Raw genomic sequence first — 22738 nt, 5'->3', positions numbered from 1 at the left:
CGTTGAGATGCCACCATGGAACGGCCCAGGTTACGGTTGACCGTCGTCAACAGCGGTGACGCTGTGTTGTGGTGAAGTGACGCGAAAGGATCCCAATCTCGACGACTGCTCCGACGACAGGGCTCAGAACATGGAAGAAGAAAAAGAAATTTGGTAGGAGGGAGCGTCACGCAGCAGTTTTGAAGCCTAGTCATAAAAATATGAAGCAGTTTAGACCCTCGTCAAGTGATCGGCAAGCGATAGCTTCTAGTCGCCTACTTTAAGACGCGAAGAGTTTTGGCGCCATCTGTCGTAATGTATGGCCTCTGAAATCTGGCAGCGTACATGAACTTGTTGAGGACGGCCGCCGTAAATTCTCGGAGTTCATGTCCAGCTAATACACCCACTCTTGTTGAGACTAATGATCGACGAAATCGAGCAGGCATCTTGGAAACAGCGCCCACTTGTCACTAGTGCTTTGCTGTCAAAGCGTTATGACTCGAATCTAAAGCAAATACAAGTACCTGTTGTAAACGATAAGACGAAACAGTGCAGAATGTCGACTTGATAGATCAGAAGCGGGCGGCTGTAAGCTTGCTTAAATGTTAATAATTAATCAACCAATCTCTTGAATTCTCCGACAATTCCCTGTGGTGCTATTCGTTCCCGAGAGCCACCGCTTACGTGGAGATCCCGGAGAGAAAGGCTGCGCCAAGGTTGGCTTGCCCAGGCTTCTTGAGTGGCGTTATGCGCCCTTATAGCGTTTTTTTTTTCTCTCTTTCTTTCTTCCATTGCTCTGATTGCAGGAAAGCCCTCGACGCAGGAAGACAACGATCGAAAGGAACTCCCGAACGCAATGCGCGCTCTCTTTTACAACCAATGGAGGACAACGGTGCTGACGAGAGTGGTCTAAAGCGCTCCGAAACCGCCAGTCGAATATGCCATTAGATAGCTTGTCGCGAAAGAAGCTAGAACGACGCATACACGATAGAGAATAGTGGGAGTAACTCGCCAAGGGAGATGCTGTCTTCAAAATGAATGTATCGGTCTGTGCTACTATTGCTGCCACCTTCCATCCCTTTAATGCATCGTGCAATACATGTGTGCGTGCGTGCGTGTGTGCTTGCGTGCGTGTGTGTGTGGGGGGGGGGGAAGCCCGTCACGTGGTATATACACATGGTAAACCAAGTATCATGATCCAAGATTTAAAAAAAGCTGGACAGAACCAAGCTAATGTTGCTTGCCATCGCTTGGAGATACTCGTGTTAATTTTTTGCATTCCGCCTAATTACATAATTAGTCTTAATTAAATAATCAGATTCCCAAATATTATAATTAGATGAATAGTGTCGATAGTAAAGTTGCAGAGCAACGTGACATACTCACGATACAGCTTTCTGTTGCTGAATACGGGCTGCATAAGTGTTTTTCCGAGCGTGAAAGAATCCCGAGAATACACGCAAACATGCCTCGAACGGCCAGTCGCGCGTTCAAATCATGAATTCGGGACCTCAGAGGTGCGACGTAATGCTTTCGCATTTCTCTCACATTTACCACTAAATCACCACTGGATTTTCTTTTTCATTTTTTTCTTTCTTTCTTGTTTTCTTTTTCTTTTCTTATCTTTATTATTTTTTGTTTTGATTGGATTTGATTTGTTTGATTTTGATTTGAAGCTTTGATTTTGTTTTCCTCCAGTTACTGTTTTGATGTACTTTGTTATGCTGTGCAGGTGAGGATCTCGCTGCAAGCTCATTCGCGGGGCAGTTGCCAATCATTGTCAAAACTGAAGAACCGCAAGTGAAACTAAACACAAGCGTCCTGGTTGACAAAACCAAAAGTAAAAGCGGCCTCGAAAATTTTGACCTGCTCAATGACGAGGCGCGTTCACTCATTGAAGGCAACGCAGAAATCTTCGAGGAGGTCACAGCGCACATCGAGAGGGCTTCCTGCCGCGTAATGACGTCACTGCAGTCTCCAATGACGAATATCGGAACGTCGTTTTCGACGTCCCTGTCACAGGCGGGCGCTAGCACCAAAGCGAACGTCCACGAAAGCTCTTCGGCGCTGAATGACGACAACGTTTTACCGTCCACATCTTCGTCGTCTTCTGCCAAGCCAAGTCGTATCGAGAAGTGCACATTGCCGAGTGACCGTGAGACGGCGTCCGCATCACCGTCGCCCGTAAGAACTAGTGGCAGAGCAAGGGCCCGCACGAAGTCTGCACTGCAGTCCAGTGACAGCGCGTCGCCTTCGACGTCGTCAGGCAAGACAGACGACGATGAAAAGTGTGCAGGGCCGAGTGGCCATGTTACGGCATCGTCACGCGTGAGCCACGGAACAAAAACAAGCGCCGCCAAGAAGCAGCGGATGAAAAAAGTGTCGAGTGACAACGAGTTTTCCCAAGCGTCTTCGCCGCCGTCGATGAGGACGAACGCGAGCCACCCCGACGCAGCAACTACACCTAAGGGGGCCGGGACGAGTGCACGGAAGAGTGCTTGCCGCGAGAGTTCCGGCAAGAGGGCTGTGCGTAAGCCTCTTCGGTACGACGACGAGGGTGCTCCTCCTGCCAAGAAGGAAAAGGCCAAAGATGCCGGCCGCTCACCGGCATCGCTTCAAAGAACTTTGCCTGTCGCCGCTGATGACATCGACAGAGTGACTTGGTGCAAAGACTGCCGGAAGAGGCTCAACCCTTCAGAAGTTGTCTTCTTCAAAGTGAGTCTATATAGGTTCCGCACAGTGTGCTCGTGGCGCTATTATAGATGTAGTTTTAGGCTTAGTATTTACGGTCCGATCCGCTGAGACCGGTGTATCCTGAGAATCTGCACACAGCCCAGTGCGATACGTGCGCCCCCATTTGAAGCTGTGCAATAGCCTCGGAGATCCATTGAGTATACGTATAGGCATTCGTTTCGCGAATGTTCCCCCACTGGAACATTCCTTCTGTACTTTGCCTGGCTGTAGTTTACACTCTAAGAAATGTCTACACCCTTTGAGTCGTATCTTGCCACACAACAATAACCGTCATCTGTCTTTCCCGCATTTCATTTCTTTAACTCTGTGATACCGGTACTTCCCAGTAACAAACGGCATGCGCGTTATCAGCATGACATAGCATTGCCGACAGGAAAGTAGCGCGCGCGGCGTTTTCACGAAAGGAAACGCAAGTAAGGCAGGCGACGATTATTGTTGCGTGGCAGGTATACACCCCAAAGGGTGTAAACTTTTTTATAGTGTAGCAGTAATGGTCGTTCTAAAGACAGTTGCACCCTTTGGGTTGTATATTTACCACACAACAATAATCGTCATCTGTCTTAATTGCCCACATTTCCTTTCTTTAACGCTGCGAGCCCGGTGCTTCCAAGTCACGAACGGCATGCGCGTTATCAGCATGACAAAGCATTCTCGACAGGAAAGTAATGACCGCAGCGTTTTCAAGAAAGGAGATGTGAGCAAGACAGATCACGATTATCGCTGTGTGGCAAATATACGCCCCAAAGGGTGCAACTGTTTCTACACTCTTAAAGCGGTTGCACCCTTTGGGGTGTATATTTGTCCCACAACAATAATCGTCTTCTGCCTTGCTTGCGTTTCCTTTCTTGAAAACTCGGCGCTCGCTACTTTCCTGTCGAGAATGCTGCGTCACACTAATAACGCGTATGCCGTTCGTGACTGGGAAGTACCGGGCTGGCAGTGTTAAAGAAAGGAAATGCGCGTAAGACAGATGATTATTGTTTGGGGACAAACACAACCCAAAGGGTGTGAACTTTTTTTAGAGTGTGTAACAGTCACGCTGACGCTTTGCTGTTCGAGGGTGTTCAGATTTGTTCGCAGATGCATTGCCCGACTAGTTCGTTAGCTTGACGCGATTTTATCTCCGAATAACGTAACCTTGGTCAGTAGTAACGTCATGTCGTACTAGCCTCAAAGAGATGAAAACCGTTTTTTTTTATTCGGTCTTGTAGGCTCGTCTCATCCGCTTTGCGAAAATTGTGTTCCGATGAAGAGCCGTCGCTTATGTTTTTATGCAGTACTCTTCTGATATTACTTTGTTACATGACCAAAAAGCGGTGCTGAAACACAAAGCTTACTGTCATGTTAGTTTCCCAACCGCAGTGGTCGCTGTGTTGAGCGCCGCTATTAGCGTCGTACAGGAGACTTGTCGTAGACATAGAAACGTAGATTTGAAATGCGTGAGTGCGATGTGTATAGCTATAACAAGTAGGCTCACGATTAGCGCATAGATGTTTGGTGGTTGCATTGAGGAGGTCATATGCTAGCACTCATGTTCCCGCGCCAAGCGATCAGATGTCCAAGCCGCACTGCACTGTCAGTCACGTTTTAAGTGGGAAGCGACGCAGCCAAAATAGTTACACACACACACACACCGCCGATAGCGATGCATGTTGTATGTCTGCGAAACCAATATCTTCCGTTTTCTGTAGTTAATGCTGCACCGAAAGACTGCACATTGGTTCCACAACGTCCTTGTGTGAACTAACGTCATGTAACTATTTCACAGAACGAACTGCAATATTTCCGCATAGTTTCACGACACGCGATGACAGTACATTTAAGCAGCACTGCGTCGGCTCCCACAAGCGAGAGAGGAGGGAAGGAGTAGGCTCTCTTATTACGTGTAGGTAATATAAGCATCATCATCATCAGCCTGGTTACGCCAACTGCAGGGCAAAGGCCTCTCCCATTCTTCTCCAACTGCCCCGGTCAAGTACTGATTGTGGCCATGTTGTCCCCACAAACTTAATCTCATCCGCCCACCTAACTTTCTGCCGCCCCCTGCTACGCTTCCCTTCCCTTGGAATCCAGTCCGTAACCCTTAATGACCATCGGATATCTTCCCTCCTCATTACATGTCCTGCCCATGCCCCCCATTTCTTTTTCTTGATTTCAACTAAGATGCCATTAACTCGGCTTTGTTCCCTCACCCAATCTGCTCTTTTCTTATCCCTTAACGTTACACCCATCATTCTTCTTTCTATAGTTCGTTGCGTCGTCCTCAATTTAAGTAGAACCCTTTTCGTAAGCCTCCAGGTTTTCGCCTCGCACGTGAGTACTGGTAAGACACAATTTAAGTATGCACAATGGGAATTGGTCGTTTTCAATCAACGCGTAAGTATTACTACGCGTTTTTTGCAGCCGGCTAAACAGTTCCAGGTAGATAGGTTATGCGCCTCCCTAAGATTCAGTACAGTAGTATATATGCATGTGAATGAATGCGAAATAGAGTGAGCGCCGAATAACCAAAAGCAAATATTCAAGTGCCTTTATCAAAACGTGGCACCCATACGCTACTGCACCCACCTTGAGCGCGTAGTGGCTTCGGCGTTGCGCTGTTCAGTCGGAGGTTGTAGGATCAAACCCCCGCCGCGACGGCCACATCATGATGGGGGCGAAACGCCATACGTCCGTGTACCGCGCATTTAGTGTACTTTAATAATGACCCCAGGAGGTCAAAATTAATCCGGAGTTTCCGACTGCTGCGTGCCTCATAATCGTATCGTAGTTTTGGCGCGTACAACCTCAGGATTTAATAATTATATGCTACTTTTACGCATATGAACGCCGCAGTTTATTTGCCGTTCTTTGATTAACCACGAAACACACACAACGGTTGAATAATTAACAGCTCTCGCTCGCCTTTCTTGACTCTGACAGGGTGACCCCGAAGGCGCTGTGGAAGAGTTCGTCGCCATCATCGACCCTCGGCTCACGTCGTCGCTTTGCAACCAGGACGTGATCACGGAGCAACCTCAATTTAAAATCACGCTGTTCACTGTGTATGACCAGCATGGTCACGTGTGCCCCTTCGACGGTGGCCTAATCGAGGCCGACGTGACCCTCTACCTTAGTGGTCACGTGAAAAGCATCTGCGCCGAAGACCCCGGAGTCCAGGACAGTGTGGTTGTCGCGAGGGCAGGTCCCATCGTGTCTTGGTGGACCACGGGCTACGACGGTGGCGCCAATGTCGTGCTCGGCCTGACAACGGAGTACGCCGAGTACGTGCTCATGACACCCAGCGCTCAGTATGAGCCGTACGTGAAGCGCATGCAAGAGAAGACCTACCTAATGAGAGGCGTCCTGGAGAAGCTCATCGAGTGCGGTGGCGATGCGAGCTTCGACGACGTTATGCACCACCTCGAGTCCCTGGTCGACCTGCCGAGCGACGTGGGTCCTTTCTCGATGGAGACGTTGCATCGTCACTCGCAGTTCGTGGTGGATCACGTTCAGGCTTACGATGCTGCGGGTGACGCCGCCTACAAGGACACACCGCTGCTGGACAGCGCCTTCATCTGCGAGCTTATGCGTGTCACTGGAGCTTTCATAAGGCACGCGCCCAAAGGACGAACGCTGCCGTCAGTGGTGCGAAAGGAAACCAAGAAGCTCGAGCCGAAAGCGGAATTTGTCATGCCCGCGGTGTGCATGACACTGGGAAAACTCCGCAAGGCTACTGACAGTTCTGCAAAGAAATCGGGGCTCCTGAGGAAGTACAGATGTGGCCTGTGCGAAGCCTGCCTGGCACCCGAATGCAAGTTGTGTGTTTTTTGCCGCAACATGAAGAAGTACGGAGGACCCGGCACGTTCAAGCAGTGCTGCATTCGGAGGCGATGCCAGCAGAGGCATCTCCCAGACAGTGTCGACTGCGCGGGCACCGACTCCATGGACCACGAAATCTCCAGGCTACCCGATGAACCCTTCGCGCGGAGGGAATTCTTTAAACGCTACGGCATTGACTGTGCCTGGACTGGAGATCTGTTGGAGACGACTGCGGGGAAGACTTTTTACTCGTCCTGTCGTATTGGAAGTGATCTGAGACTGTCCGTCGGAGACGACGTGATTGTGCTTTCATCTCTGTACGACACTAAGCGTAACATTGGCCGTGTCACGCAGCTTTACGCCGACAGCGAGGGAAAGAAGTTCGCCCACGTCATTTGGTTTAGACGTTACCAAGATACTGTTCTGGGCAGCTCCTTTGTTGATGTCAGTGACGAACTCTTTTCGACGACGGAATGTGACGCGGTGCCCTTGGAAGCTATTGGGAACGTTTGCTGCGTTGTTTTCCGGGGCACAGACGTTGCCGACGACGACGTTTCAGAGCTTAAAGAACACAAGTTCTTCTACAGATTCCTGTGTCATGCGACGACGTGCACTTTCACTGCAGCGGACGCTGAAGGCCCTAGTTGCACATGCTCTCAGCAAGGAAAGTGCGCAAAGATGTTCGCAAATGTTTCGAATAAAGGTGGCTGCTTCTTCGTGAAGCCTGGTGCCATCCGCATGCCCTTGAACTCGAAGCTAAGGGACGCAACCCCGGAAAATGCGTCTGTGCAGGGACTGTCCGGGGACGAGTTTACAGAAAGGTACAGGAAGATTCTGTATCCTCCAGAGAAAGAGGAGTGCAGCTCACCGGACCCGTATCGAATTTGCTTTGTTTTGCCTGACCAGTCAAGCGGGAAGAAGCGGCGGTGCATGATTGACTCACCTCTAATCGTTCAGCCCTTCTACAGAGATTACGAAGTCCACAAAGGTTCCAGAGACAAGCTTCGTCTTTACGTCTCGCCAACATCTTTCCCTATCGCTCACACGGACATTGTTGCACCATGTGAAGTGGTATACAGCGTTGGTGGCACTGTGGGCAGCTGTTTCGACACTGTGCGGCCTCCGTTCTACTTTTCGCTGAGCTATGACGCGGAACAAAACACATATACGGAGCCAGATAACGAGGCGAAGCAGATTGGTCTCCATCTTGTTTCTAGCTCCCGTACGTCTGGAGTTCTGCTCAAAAGCGTCGACGTATACTGCGGTTGCGGGGGCTTGTCTCTGGGTCTGGCGCTGTCTGGCGTCGTGGAAGCTGTGCTCGCCGTCAGTGATAACGAGCACCACTTGGAGACATTTTCCTTGAATTTTCCGTTCGCGGCCACACCTCTTTCGCCTCCTTCAAAGGTACTTCAAGATCTTCATGTGGGCAAGGTGACTGATCGGCTGGCAAGCATCAAGAGAGGTGCGATCGGACTGGTCTGCGGGAGCCCATCATTCGAGTCATGGAAGAACAGTGACGGACAGGGTCCAACGAACTCCCAGCTGGTCACCTTCCTGGGCTTCTGCGAGTTCTTTGACCCATTGTACGTCGTTCTCGTGGCTGAGAGACGTGCAGTCAAGTATCACAACGGGTCAGGGCTTGCCGTGGCACTCAAGTGCCTGCTGGACCTTGGGTACCAGGCGTCCTGCAGCATACTCCAGGACGGCTGCTATGGTATGCCACAGAGACATCGACGCCTCGTGATCTTTGGCGCCAAGCGCGGACTCGCGAAGTTGCCCGCTTTTCCAGCGGCCACACACGCCTTCGATGTCCCGGAAAGGCACTTGTCCTTCGCTGTTGACGGCCGCGCTTACGCGAGCCCTCTGGCGGTCACGTCGGCTGCGCCGTACCCGAGGACCACATTGAGGGACGCCATCGGCGATCTCTGCAGTCGCAATCGAGCGGGGTCGGTGACGGACTTTTGCCGGTTCCTCAAGAGAAGTTTTGAACCGAGTGACACCGATTTGGTCAAGAAGATGACTCCTATGACCCAGGCGAGGATAGCGCTCATTCCCAAGGCTCCCGGTTCGGACTGGCGCGACTTGCCCAACCGGGAGGTCCAGCTGAGCGATGGCACCACCGCATACCGCCTCATCTACACCCACAAATGCTGGGCGAGCCCTTACGGGCGCCAGCGAGGCGTGTGCTCGTGCGCCGAGGATGACCGGGCTCAGTGCGACCCCATGTACCGCCAGGAGAACACGCTCATTCCTTGGAGCCTCGTGCACACGGGCCACCGCAGCGGCCAGTGGAGCGGCGTCTACGGTCGGCTGCAATGGGACGGCTACCTGCACGGCGCCGTCGCAAACCCCGAACCGCTGAGCAAGCAGGGACCGGTCATACATCCCGAAGAGGACAGGGTGCTCAGTGTGCGCGAGTGCGCTAGGATTCAAGGGTACCCCGATGACTTCGTGTTCGTCGGCCCGACTCTGGAGATGTACAAGATGATAGCGAGAAGCGTGCCTCCTCTCCTAGCGCTCGCTCTTGGCACAGAGATAGCCAAAGTGTTGCCCTGAGGACTTCCTCCGGCCGATGCGTATATTGGCAACGACGAAATGGACTCTTAAGTTGCGCTCCTCACCCTTGCCGGGTGTTTGCGTTGAAGGACGTTATGATGACTGTGCTGCTGACATTTTGCTGCAGCAGTTGGTGACAACAGCCGACATGGCTCTTCTACAGGTTCTTCCAATTGGCAAGGAATGACTTACTTGCTGCGACTATAAGGCTGTTTCTCATTCCATTAGTTCTTAGTGTAGAACACTACAAGAAGTTCCCATGTATTCAGAGCTATTTGGATGTCTGTATATTCTTGGGAACTTTGGCTGGCAGAGTTCTAGACAGGTACCGTCTCCGCCGTTCTTCGACTAGGACCTGTGCTTGGAAAGGGCTGTCTAGGCTCTTAAGTTAGAGCACCTAGAGTCGTTGTTTGCAGTGTTAAGCCTACTGCAGTGATGATGTCGCATGTTTCGCGAAGGTCTCTGTGGCACTGCATTTTGGATAATGACGTAAACAGTCCGAACTTAAGCGAATCTCATCTGATAGGTCACTCGCCGTCATTTCACTGCCGCTTGGCAAAGTGCCAATTGGCTGAATTTGTAAAACATTCTAGTACTACTGTCAGCCTTAACCATACACAAATAGCGTTTTTGTTAGCGCTGTGTGGTTTTGAGAACTGTCCTTGAGGTCAAAGCTGTTCTGGTGGCTTTCCACTGTGGGGACGTTTGCTATAATGGGCGGTATGATCTTAGTCAGTCTGCTGTCCTTGCCGAGTCGGACGCTTAGAAAATACATAGCGAAAGTTGCGTCGATACAAAGCCGGCTGTTTCTGACCGTTACGAACGTTGACACTTCGACTAGCATTCTTGGCGCTCTACTGTGCACCAGTATAGATCCGTTCATTTCCGAACGATTAGATGACATTGCATATCAGAAAAACTTCACGCCATCATATTACCGTCATGTTGGGGCCTGCACGTGACAAAGCGGTCTTGAACGTTCTGCAGTTAAAAGCATTTCTCACACTGCTTCAAAAGCATTTCTCACACTGCTTCTAACTCTGAGCCTTCTCTACGTTTCTTAGCGTTAACAAGCGAGCCAGCATGTTTTCATCACTTTGTACTTCGCAGCGAATAATCACACTTGATAAAATTGGCTCTTATGTCGTTACAGATATTTCTTTGTTTTGCGTGCAGCGAACACGTTGAACACGTGAACACGTCTGTAACTGTCTCTACGTCGTCTCTCTCCAAATCCCTTCCTGAAGCAACGCCCAAGTTGGGCCGGTCGGGGATATGCGTTGAGGTTATATGAAAGCTTCCTTCTGTGGGCAGCCGAACGTATATCTGTGGAAGGCTTGGCAAGTAGTTAACGCCTTATGTCTTCAATTTATCTCGCATATGTTCATCTGCGAGCAGCGTTAGCAAGTAGTTAACGCCCTATATATTCAATTTATTTCGCGTAAGTTCGTCCGTGTTGAGATTCTTATGTTTACTGTTTGTACACGTCATATGCGCCGCTTCCCTGTTCGTGTATCACACAAGCTAGCTGTTCTTTTTTGTGTTCATTCCTCACCTCATAACCAAAGGAGGTGCAATATAAATGTAGCAGTTTTATTGCTGTTCTTGTTCCTTGCTGTGTGCCTGACATATCTTAATGTGATATATTTGTTATTTACCGTCGTTTGCAGCAGTTCTGACAAGATCTTAGCAGTTGTGATATTTTTTTTTTTTGTATTTACTTACCTGAGATGTTGGCGCAGCAGACAGGGCAACACGCCCAATGATACGTTTAATCATTTGGCGCTCATTTTATTAAGCAGTCATCGGAAGTGCGCGAAAACAAAAAGAGATAAATCGCGGAATCTCTTTCGCGACGTACTCCAGGTCGGTCTATTGCCAACGGTTAATCTCTGTTATGAATTCGGTCGCAAAATTTTAGCCGGAAAGTATATGAAAAGTATCGACAGAGCTGACCGTAGGCATTGCTGAACGTGAGAAAGTTGCCATAATATGCCGAAATTTTGTGCTTCAAGAATTCGATTAGGTTCAGATCGATGGGATTAGTTTCTGCTAGGCGGTGAAGCCACTCATTGAGCGTGATGCTGGTTTTCTTTTGCTTTGATATGTATGTCTCATACTAGCGCGTATGCTTATGTTATGAATTGTCATTGTTAGTTCTCCTAACGATAGAACACGGGCAACAGTCCAGTTGTCGGCTATCCAGCCATGTCGCAGCATGGTCCATGAGACATCCCGTGTAGCATTCACAACGGCATAATTGGTTCCGTTTGTCGACGTTGGAGAATTGTCTAGATCAGCTGTTTTTGCGACCTGCGTCTTCTTGCGACTGCCGTGCAATTTAAGATTGTTGATATCTTTACCAATCTGTTTTCTCACTATATGATGTCTACGTTGTACCTGGTTAGTGGGTAGATTACATAGATTAAATTGAACTCAATTTTATTTCCTTCCCTGATAAGGAGGAGCCAAAACTAAGATATGTTGTGGCTGAAGCAAAGAATAAAATAATAGAAACAAAATAAATTAAAATTGAGTCCGACAAAGCAATAAAAGATCTTTTCTTTCGTTTTAGTTTGTTGCCCGTGAAATGTAATTAGGAATTGAAACCTCGCATTTAACGGTGTCTATTTCACTGCGGCTCCACAAGTAAGACTAGCCATGTTTATGCCGTAATGCTTGTGGAATATTTAACGATTTCCTGTCGACCAAGTGTGTCGGGAGTTTTTGTATTGACGTGTGCTTTTCATGAATAAAGTTTATTTTGAAGTTTTATTTCGCATCCTCTGGGTATTTCGTACCACGATCTCTGCGCTTTCATTTTTTTTTTTTTTTGTAAGAATGAGGGAGCAGATGACTGAAAGTTACCAGCACCAGTGCTTGAACATTTTCAGAAAAGATATCGAAATCATTGTTATCGAACCAGCAGTGAAGATGTACAGGGTGTTTCAGCTAACTCTAGCCAGAGCTTAAGGATATATCCCGATGCACTCTAAGACGACGCGACCAAGTGCATGTTGTTCACTTTTGTATTTAGTATGTCACGCTATATTTTGTCTTTTGCGTAATTACATAATTAGTCAATATTAATTAACCAACTTGTGAGGCAACAAAGCTAGGAAAGAAATTCCGCTTAGAAAGTTTTGGAGTGCTTTTCAAAACGTCCGATTATACAGTTTCTGTCTTTGTATCTATTTAGTATTAGTGTTTTTCCGCTTACTGCAGATGCCTGCGAAATAAAATACAAAAATACCACGTGACATGCCCGCTTGCTCGTCGTGATTGCAGCGCTCCCAAACTTTTCTCGCACAAACGAACATAGCATCTATCAGGGTGTGCTGCCGCTTAAAAAGCGACAGGGCAGTGACGCGGGCGTTTGCTGTGCGGTTTACGCCACCGATGTGCTTCCCTCGCGGCGGTTCATGATAGCGATAAGCAGGCGCAGAGACAGCACACCCGGCTAAATGACTCACTGTAGATGAAGTTGCACCCTTTGGGGTGCATATTTGCCATACAACTGTAATCGTCATCTGTCTTGCCTGAATTTCCTTTCTTTAACCCTGCGAGCCCGGTACTTCACGAATGGCATGGGCGTTATCAGCATGACAGAGCATTCCCGACAAGAAAGTTACGACCGCAGCGTTTTCAAGAAAGGAAAATGCGGGCAAGAGTTAGGACGAAGGTGATGTATATACAGGATGTACCAACTATCATGCACCAAGATCTTAAAATATGCAAATGCTGCGTAGCTGGACAGAACCAAGGTAATGTTTGCCATCGCTTGGAGATAAGAGTATCTTTTGCATTCCGCCTAATTCCAATAATTAGTCTTCCTTAATTAACTTCTAAAATGTTATAATTAGATGAAAAGTCAATGAGAAAATTGTAGAGCAACATGAAAATACTGCCAATGCTGCTTTATCTGGCTCAATACGTGTTACATAAAGGTTTTTTTTCTTTTTCCGAGCGTGGAAGAAGCCCGCGAATACACGCAAAATTGCAGCGCGACTGGCCGCTCGAGGCACTTTACATCTATTCGTGGGCTTTTCTCCAGCTAGGAAAACACTTTTATGTAGCACGTATTAACCAACAGAAAGTTGTATAGGGAGTTTTTATGTTACTTTACAATTTCTTAATTGACACTGTTCATACAATTATAATGTTTGATAAGTTAATTAAGACTAGTCATGTAATTACACAGGATTTGAAAAAATAATTTGAGTATCTCCAAGCGATGGCAAATAACATTACCTTAGTTGTGTCCAGCTACGTGGCATTTGCATGTATTTATATATTGGTGCATGACAGTCGGGACACCTTGTATATACACCTTTGATTCCAAATCTCACACTCACATGCTCAAACAAATCTCAGGACGCCTAAGCACTGCTGATGAATTGGGAATGCGAAAGAATTAATGTCCAATTGAACGGCGCTGATCTGCCGTTCGGTGTAGGGTAGCCAACCGGACGTTATTCTGGTTAACCTCCCTGCCTTCTACTTTTCTCTTCCCTCCTCCTCCTCGCAGGCAAGCGCGCCCGTTGCTACGCTTGGCCAGCGCCTCCTGGATAGCACAAGGCCGGTTCACTTCGATCTCTGACGTCATGCTACCTTGCCCGACAGCCATAGACTCTAATGGGGACGCTCCCGAGTAAGCTGCGGTGATTTTGATGTCAACGCTTTCGTCGCGCTGTGCTTGGCAGTGGAAATTTCGGTCCAAGCAGCACGATGTCATAAAGCAGAGTGCACAGGCCTGGTAAATCTAGGAGGCGCTGGTTTAGGCCAGTGGGTAAGACGCTCGGCTTCTGAGCGTCGAGTCGCAGGCTAAAAACTCACTAGCGCCAGCATTTTTTCTTTCGAATTTAGTATGCTTCTTCATACATTAGTTTATAGCCATTACCGAGGTGAAGTTAGAACGCAAGCGATAGCTTGCGCGGACAAGAAACACGCGGATAACACAGACCTCCAAGAGCGAGGGTGACGTGGAGTCGCGGCTTTGCCCTCTCCCCTCAAGCAGCACCTGGCGGTGTATTCGCGCTTTCGGCGCTACTATCGCCTTCGCGTGACATAGTACTCAACCAGCCGATCAGCTCATCCGGTTTTGCTTAACCAGCAAATCGACGCGCGCCTGATGGCCGAGACGATAGTGTCGCCGAGAGGGATCGCCCCAGCATACATCCCCTGTTCGCCAGCGCGGCAGCAGGTGTTCCCTTTCGTCCGCTCTGTTCCCTCGAGGCGCTCAGGTGACGTGGCGTCGTAGCCAATGCGAATTTGAGCGCCGTTCAGATGCTCTCTCTCTCTCTCTCTCTCTCTCTATATATATATATATATATATATATATATATATATATATATATATATGTGTGTGTGTGTGTGTGTGTGTGTGTGTGTGTGTGTGTGTGTGTGTGTGTGTGTGTGTGTTCCACTAACAGCAAAGACGGAAGAAGAGGAGCGCGAAGTGCGCTTGTTTTTGGAACGGCTCGGTGTCGGCGCGGCAACCCATCTACCATTTTCATCAATTCACCTGTATATAAACGCACACCATCGTAACAGTTTATATATGGTTCCTTTTAAAAAGAAGCCTTTGAGAAGCTTTCAGCTGGTTGTCATTTTCACAAACGTTTTGTTCTCTTCGGCGTATGGTTTGTCGTCATTTAAGCCACGAGGAGGTCGCTTTTCTACTGCTCGTGGTCGTTTTTTGCCAATGTTCCGGCTTGCGTTCAAGTGATCCACAGTGGTCGAACAAACGATGTCTACACTAAAGCCGACGTTTCGACAAAGGGACTCGTCTTCGTCACGACGTAATCGCATCGCTCTCTCTAAACTTTGGCTCCACGCGCGGACATCCATTGTTCGACCGGTGAGGATCACTTCACCTCCATCTTCTGTGAACCTGTGCAGCGTTTGGTTTTCTTGGGTTCAAGTCGCTCCTACAGAAGCGGCTGTATAAATCAGCAGAATCTACAATCCGATGGCGTTTCAACGGTGGCGTTTACTACATTCCTTTGGCGCTGGTATACAGAGAGGCTTACGAACTTACGATTTAGAGGCACGTAATGGAACCACAGTGGGTCGCGATTAATCCAGAGCACCGACTACTTTAGTGTCTCACGCTAACCGCACCATTTTCGTCAATCCAGCATTGGAGTCACGAGGGCATTGAAACCCGTTTATAACGAACTCGAAATGAAATGCCTGAGAGTTCGATATAGCGTCTAATTCTATTTAAAATCTTTATGACATGTGCTTGGTATAAAATCGGCTTTCAAGTCGTTCTTTTTTCCCGTAAGGAACTTAATGACGACGTATTCCAGAGCGATACTTTAATAGACCGCAAATTTAATATGAAGTTGAGACAAACCCACATACTCCTATCATCGCCATGCTGACGGTGCACGCGGTCACGTGTTCCGGATTTCTACCCGCTGTTTCTAATTGGGAACTCAATGAGCCCACCATACTGATTTGTGGTGCAATATCTCTGCATATAAACAAAGACGCCGTTGTTGTGCACTTCTAGCCAACGCCATAGGGGCGGCGCCATAAGCCTTTCAAACCGAGCTGTTCGGTTTTCTTTTAAAAGAAGAGAGCTGCTTTACCTAACATTTGTTTTAATCTGTCCTTCGAAACTTGCTAAAACTGCACGTTGTACGGCCAATGATAAACGATTTGTCCCACAGACCATAAGTAGCGAAGGCGGCAGCCATGCACATCCATTACAGGAAATTAACAGTATGGACCAGAATAGCGAAATATTAAATCAATCTGTCGTTACATACCACACAGTAAACCGATAGAAAAAACAAAGCGCTTTGAACAATTTGACTAAACAAGACATTAAATTTTTTGCGTGTTTATTGTGGAAAACATGTAAATGCAAACCTAATCCATCGTTGCTCACTTCACATGGACTTCATATAAAGCGAACTGAGCGAAGTGGCAATCAAAGGAGCGAACTAATTTTCGCGGTAGTTAATAAGTATTTAAAAGCTGAGCTTTTGCCTCATTTTCGAATAAACTGGAATAAACGAACATCATATTCACGTTTTTCTCAGACAGTAGTGTCTTAATTTAGGACGTTATGTTGATATTTATTTTGCTTATAGAGTTAAACACCGATGTCCTTGTTCAAAGAAATGGCAAGCAGAATAGTGGCCTAGTTACGTAATACCCGAAATAAGTTTAATTGCGGTTTCTTGCACTCAGAACAATTAGAATTTGTACTACCGACGGGGAAGACAATTTTGATTTTGAACCTCAAATAATGGCGCCTACTGGAAATTTACTGCAAGGGGGTCGGCTCCTCAGGGACACACATTCTTCTATTCTCTATCTGAAGCGAATCTTTTGCGAAGTGTTTAATTAAATGCTATAAAAGAAAACTTGATGCATACAACTGTCGTTATTCTCACCTACTGCAACGTGTAACCACGAGGCAATGTTTATTTTTTGTGTACGGCCCATGCCACAACTTTATTGTCATGCAATGTTTACGTTTACGAACTGCACCGTTCACAAGTCATGTCGAAATGCTGACCGCAGTTCATGCAAATAAAGGCACACTGGGACGTTGACGGAGGGATCACGAGGACGAAAGTGATGATATTTGATGTCTGTCGAGGAAAAAAATGCACTCAAAAAATTTTTTTACGCCCGTGGAGGTGTTGGCTTGTCGCATGGCTAACACCTCTACCGTGAGGGCTTTATAAATATTACAGCACACGACGAGTTCTAACTAGACGTGCAATGAGAAAAGGCATTGTTGAAGACTGTGTAATTATTCTCGCAGCTTTGGGCGCACAGAAATATCTGACAAGAAAATTTGACAGAAATAGCTTTGAGGGTTCGTTTAATGTACATTCCTTGTCGCCTGTCGAAACTATAATAATTTTTACTAGCCATAAAAACTCTGCATGCAAGATACCTTCATTCACGTGAAGGTTTTAGGTGGACAACCTAACACCCCTTATACACCTATAAAGGCGCAAAACATTCACGTGTAGTTAGTACAGGCATTGCAGAGAAGTGGGACGCGATGGAAAGTGGTAAGGTTGACTGTTATTTGCCCGTTTTAATCCAGCATTTGCGACGAAATTCAAACTTCCGCTACTTGGCGTTAGCACGAGTGAATACTTACCAATATCCGTAGCTACTTTCCTAAAAGGGAACGTGTCGAAGCCATTATAGAAGATAACTTTACTGATATCGCTGTTTTTGCAGAAACATGGCTAACCCCTGATATCTCATCCGATGAGCTACTGACCAATATGCCATTTTCTATGCACAGACGTGACAGGGTCGGACGGAAAGGCGGTGGTGTTCTAGTTCTCGTGAATCCCAACCTACCTTCCTCTGCACTCGATAGTGAATTCCATCACGAAATTCTCTGCGTGAACATATCTCTCTCTGGAAGCACTAACATACTCATCGCTTGCTATCGCGCGCCTGACTGTGACATTTCCTTTGTTGAAGAACTACACACTGTCCTTCTCGGTTTGCAGAACCGCTTTCCTGGAGCCAACGTTATTCTCTGCGGTGATTTCAATTACCCTGATATAATCTGGGATACTTTATGCGCTACTTGTGGCCAATCCAAAGAATATCTCGTTCTTGTACTTATGTATAATCTTACACAGACAGTCAATATGCCAACTAGGATCAACAACACCCTTGATCTAGTTTTTGTTTCGCACCCAGAAATGGTCCACTCAATGTCTCGTGCTCACGGTCTCAGCGATCACAATATAATTTTATTTAACCTAACAGTATCGAAGCCTCCCCGTAACCCTTCCACTAAAGTTATCCGTGATTATAACAAAGCAGATTTTACTACTATGAATGCTGAACTCACGAATCTTTTTCACATCTTTAAACAGCTCGCTCCTTCCAGGACTGTCAACCAAAACTGGTTAACATTCAAGCGCAAACTCTTGGCACTAATTGAAGCCTGTGTTCCAGTCATTTACATTCGTGGCGCGCTGGCAAACCCTGGTTCAGTAGTGCCCTAACTAAGCTATCCCGGAAGAAAAAGCGTCTTTTTCGCATAGCTAGGCGTTCTAGTTCAGCCCTCAGGTGGGAAAAATACTTCACATGTCTGAAAGAGTATACAAGCCTCTTGAAGACCTCCAAAAAGAAATTCTTTCATCAGGATCTACTGAACATAATGAGCAAAAATCCACAAAAATTCTGGAATCCGATTTCGCCTTCTAGCTATCAATCGCACAACATATCGCTTTCTAACCCGGATGGACCGCATGTGTCGCCTGACGAACGGCCTGATGTTATGACCTCTTAGTTTTCTTCGATATTCACTCATGAACCGCATCATAACATCCTGGACTTTTCTGATCCCAAATTTTTTCAGATGCTGCCCATTACAGTTACGGCGGAAGGCATCGCAAAGCTGATCGACAAATTGAAATTATCAAGCAGTCCCGGCCCCGATAACATATCTGGTAAAGTGCTCAAAGCAACTGTAGTCCCATCAAGTCGTTTACTACAAATGATCTTTACCCAACCCCTCACTGAAGGCGCGCTTCCAGGTGACTGGAAGGTCAGCAAAGTAGTTCCAGTATTCAAAAGTGGTAACCGGTCTGATCCTTCAAATTATCGTCCAATCTCTTTAACATGCATTGCATGCAAACTAATGGAACATATAATTTATTCTCAAGTCGCCCTACACCTTGATAACAGAGATTGATAACAGAGAACAGATAACCTTGAACAGAGATTGATTTCGCCAATCAACGCGGCTTCAGGTCTGGTCTTTCTTGCAAAACGGAACTTTTTGAATTTACCACCGAGCTTCATTTAAACGTAGATTCATTATTTCAAACTGATGTAATATTCTTAGACTTCTCAAAGGCATTCGATCGTGTGCCCCATCTACGACTAATCTGCAGACTCTCTTCTCTCAGCCTACACCCGCAAATTCTGGCCTGGATTAAATGCTTCCTCACCGACCTCTTTCAGTACACCGTTATAGGCGGATGTTCTTCAGCCTCAAGCAAGGTATTTTCTGGAGTTCCACAAGGATCAGTCCTTGGTCCCCTTATCTTTCTCATCTGCATTAACGACCTCCCTTGTGGTATTTCATCATCCATACGTCTCTTCGCAGACGACTGGGTCCTTTATCGTCGAATTTCTACTGAGTCTGACCAGGCCCTTCTTCAGAACGACCTGTATTTAATAGATAACTGGTGTACCAAATGGTTGATGCAGCTTAACATTTCTAAATGCAAATTTATTCAAATTTCCCGCAAGCACACTAACATCACCCATGAGTGCTCATTACGCGCAGTCAACATCTCGCAAGCACAAACGTATCACTACCTCGGTATCCTAATCCCTAGCAATCTCAACTGGTCGGAACACATCACGAAACTGATCGCCGACAGCTCTAACACATTAGGCTTCATCAGAAGAACATTATCGTTGTCACCCCCATCCGTCCGTAAACTGGCATACGAAACTTTTGTTCGAACAAAACTTGAAAACGCTTCCGCGATTTGGTGTCCACATCAAACATATCTAATCAATGCAATAGAATCGGTCCAGAACCGCGCTGCTCGATTCATATCTTCAAAATATGACTACAAAACTAGTATCAGTAGTATTAAGTCATAGCTCAATTTACCCACATTAGTCTATCGACGCAAGATAGCACATCTATGCTTATTCCACAAGTTGTACTATCATATTCAACATCTGCGCGAATCGCGTCTACCACCAGCACGTTCGTCACGACGCCTGTTCAATTCACTCAGTTTACAACGCGTCTATGGATCCAACTTCTGCCTTCAATAAATAATTTTTACCCACAGCAATCCAGGAATGGAATGCACTCCCAGATGCGATTGCCAGGGAGCATGATCCTGAGGAATTTAAAGACCGGTTGCTTTCACATTTTGGAAACTACAATTGAACGATTTCTCTTTTCATTCCAAGTGTTGTTGCATTTGAAGTCGCTTGTAGTCCAATTTTGTTTTGCTGCATTACTTAACCTGCGTTATTTCAATTCATTCTTGATGTAACATCTTTGACTCATGTATATCTATGACTCCCCCCCCCCCTTATGTAATACCCTGTAAAGGGTCCTTAAGGGTTCAATAAATGATGATGAGGAAGTATGTGTGTGCACGCGGGTTAAAACATCGGGCTCTCTTCGCAGGAACGCGGAGGATCGATCCCACCTCCGGGCAAATGTGTATATCTTCTTTGGGTGTGCTATTCGCTAAAACAGCAGCAGCGCAGCAGACTTTCGCGTTAACATTGCCGATGTAAGAGACGATGCATATATATATGCTTAGTCCCGAGGTATTTGTTGCAAACTTAAGCTGCTTTAAGACAGGACATTATCCTTTTACTGTGGTTGTGCCTGAATATAATTTTCGCGTCGTTCTCTACCGCCGCATAGCTGTTAATTAGCTACACAGCAGTTAGGTCCCATGACATTCTTTCTTTCCTTCTTTCTTCTTTCTCTTATGCGATAGCGCTGTAGGCGGACTTCACCCACTTTAGTGGTATCTAACAGACTACCTGGGCCGATCCCGAACGTGGTGCAGTCACAAAGCGCCTCAAAGCGCTGGCCGTCACGAGGAAACAATGCGAAAAATGCACGTGACGCACACGTCTTCCAAGATCGACTCAGGTAAAAGACAAGCATGAGCGCAATCGTGGCCTAATGGTTAGACCATTGAGCTGCTGTGCTGAAAGGGAGAGGCTCGATCGCACTGTTGGTCACAATTTGTTTATCGCATTATAGATGGACCTTGCGCTCTTTGTAGGTATACCAAACAGAGAACTCGAGGTGGTGCTGAGCGTATGCGATCGTGTCACAGTGCTCACGAAATCGGTAGGTTGTGAGAGATACGAGGGCAAAAAAAAAAAAAAAAGAAACGGCTCTTTGATAAATTAGTCTATGCAAAGACGCGCGCAGCTGTCGAGACGTCATAATCGGCACAATTTAATTATGCTGTCGCAATACTCAGCAGCACGAAGTTCCTGCCTGTACAGTGTTTCTTTTTGTACGAATTAAAGTACAACTTAAGTACGCTCGTACAATCGACAGCGCCTCTACCTCACTTCATCTTCCTTTCTTGTCTTGATCTTTCACGTTTGCGGCGACTCCCAAAGTTTGCTCACGTCGAGCGGGACCAACGAGTGATTTCGTCACGGTTTCGAATCTCCGGTTCTGTCCTGCCCTATCGTGCGCGGTGGCCCCTTGCGTCACGTGAACACCGGTGCATACGCATTTTTTCTCCCGCTCGTTTCTTGAGCCTACTATTTTCTCAATTATCTTATTTCTTGTCGTCTCCCTACAACTATTGTGCATCTGCTCGCAGCACCGTTATGGCGCTTATATGCACTTTGTTTTGTTAATTTTTTTGTACAGCGCACGCACCGCGTCTGGCGCGATTCTTACGAAAGCGCAGCGGCAGCCTCTTATATTTTTGCAAATTGATCGACGGCGTGCGGAGATTCTTCGCCGCCCGAGAAACGCATCTGCTGTACCACGCTCCGCACCCACACCGCCTGTGTGCGCGGGCGATTTCGCGGGGCGCCCACAACAGATGGCGGAGAGCAGTTTCTCTCGCTGCCGAAACGTCCTATACAGGGACGCGTATCGCGATTGCGCGTTTCGTCATTCGACGGGCGCGCCTTCGATTCCTATTGTTTTTCAAGGCTCTCTTGGCGTGTGCGTTGCTTTCTTACCTCATTTCTTGTTTTAAGCTTTCCAGCGGTGCGTGGCAGATGGGCGGTGCGAAACTAACTGGACCGTGACGTATTCACACGGCAGGAAATAGGGCTGTTTGTTTCGAAGCCTCTGTTTATTTTTTACTTGTGTGCAGTCGCTACAACCGGAAGCTCGCCTCGCTTTTCGGTTCAATAAGAGGAGTAATCTCGGGAACCGAGATCGTTGTACTTAGAAATTCTGAGACCTACTGGTTTCTGTTTTACCCGTGAGCGCCTTGGCACACTCATATTTGCTGCGATCCTGGTCTTCGTTGCCTGTATGTAGCTGGTAGGAGACCGTTATTGCCGTTCGATGTTGAATTTGAACCTTTATGACTTTGCTGCAGTCACTTTGGTGACATAGGCCTAACTTGACTCAGTTTTTGGCAAACTGAGCTCAAGTTAGGTTTTGTTCCGGTGGGCCTGGAACAGCTATTGCTGAAAACAAAAAGAAAAAAAAACAAAAAGCTGCAGACCTCCAGTGCTTCGGCACCATTCTCAGACCGATGATACCATGCACGTAAAATATTTTAAAAAATCACTTCCCAAGCACTTCGTACAGATGGTTAATCAGCGAAGCTGAAACGTATGGCTCCGCTGTTTGTCACTGGGTTAATCCCGACGGTTCATTAAACGACGGCTTGGTAGGCTGCCGGATCCTCGGTACGCTGTTGCTGCTTGCGCTCGGCTGCACGAGCCTGTTCTCGTGTCCGAGCTGCAGCGTGGGCACAGCGTAGACAAGCTCGTTCCCGGTTCTGCTCGCGGTGTTGCTGATCGAAAGCTGCCTTCTCCTCAGGAGTACGTATGACGCGTGGTCTATCCATTTCGGAGCCGGAGAGAAACTGCTGCGCGCGCGTTCGGCTGCGACGGAGAGCAACAACGTCACTACGGGGGCAGCTAATCCAACACCACA

The 22738-nt window shown here is 47.2% G+C and overlaps 2 protein-coding genes across 2 annotated transcripts in view; one reads left to right on the top strand and one right to left on the bottom strand.

The window, feature by feature from the left end:
* Nucleotides 1–22738, bottom strand: part of LOC142557679 (uncharacterized) — a 183316-nt gene that overhangs the window by 99336 nt on the left and 61242 nt on the right. The window lies entirely within an intron of this gene.
* LOC142557677 (DNA (cytosine-5)-methyltransferase 1-like) lies at nucleotides 1716–11865 on the top strand. The gene is made up of 2 exons (XM_075669690.1): nucleotides 1716–2694; nucleotides 5656–11865. Exons 1-2 carry the CDS (start codon nucleotides 1939–1941, stop codon nucleotides 9088–9090), a joined length of 4191 nt encoding a protein of 1396 aa, XP_075525805.1. The 5' UTR covers nucleotides 1716–1938; the 3' UTR covers nucleotides 9091–11865.

This window comes from Dermacentor variabilis, chromosome 9 (genome assembly GCF_050947875.1).
Source record: "Dermacentor variabilis isolate Ectoservices chromosome 9, ASM5094787v1, whole genome shotgun sequence".
Lineage (NCBI taxonomy): Eukaryota > Metazoa > Arthropoda > Arachnida > Ixodida > Ixodidae > Dermacentor > Dermacentor variabilis.
This window is presented reverse-complemented; position numbering and strand designations above follow the sequence as displayed.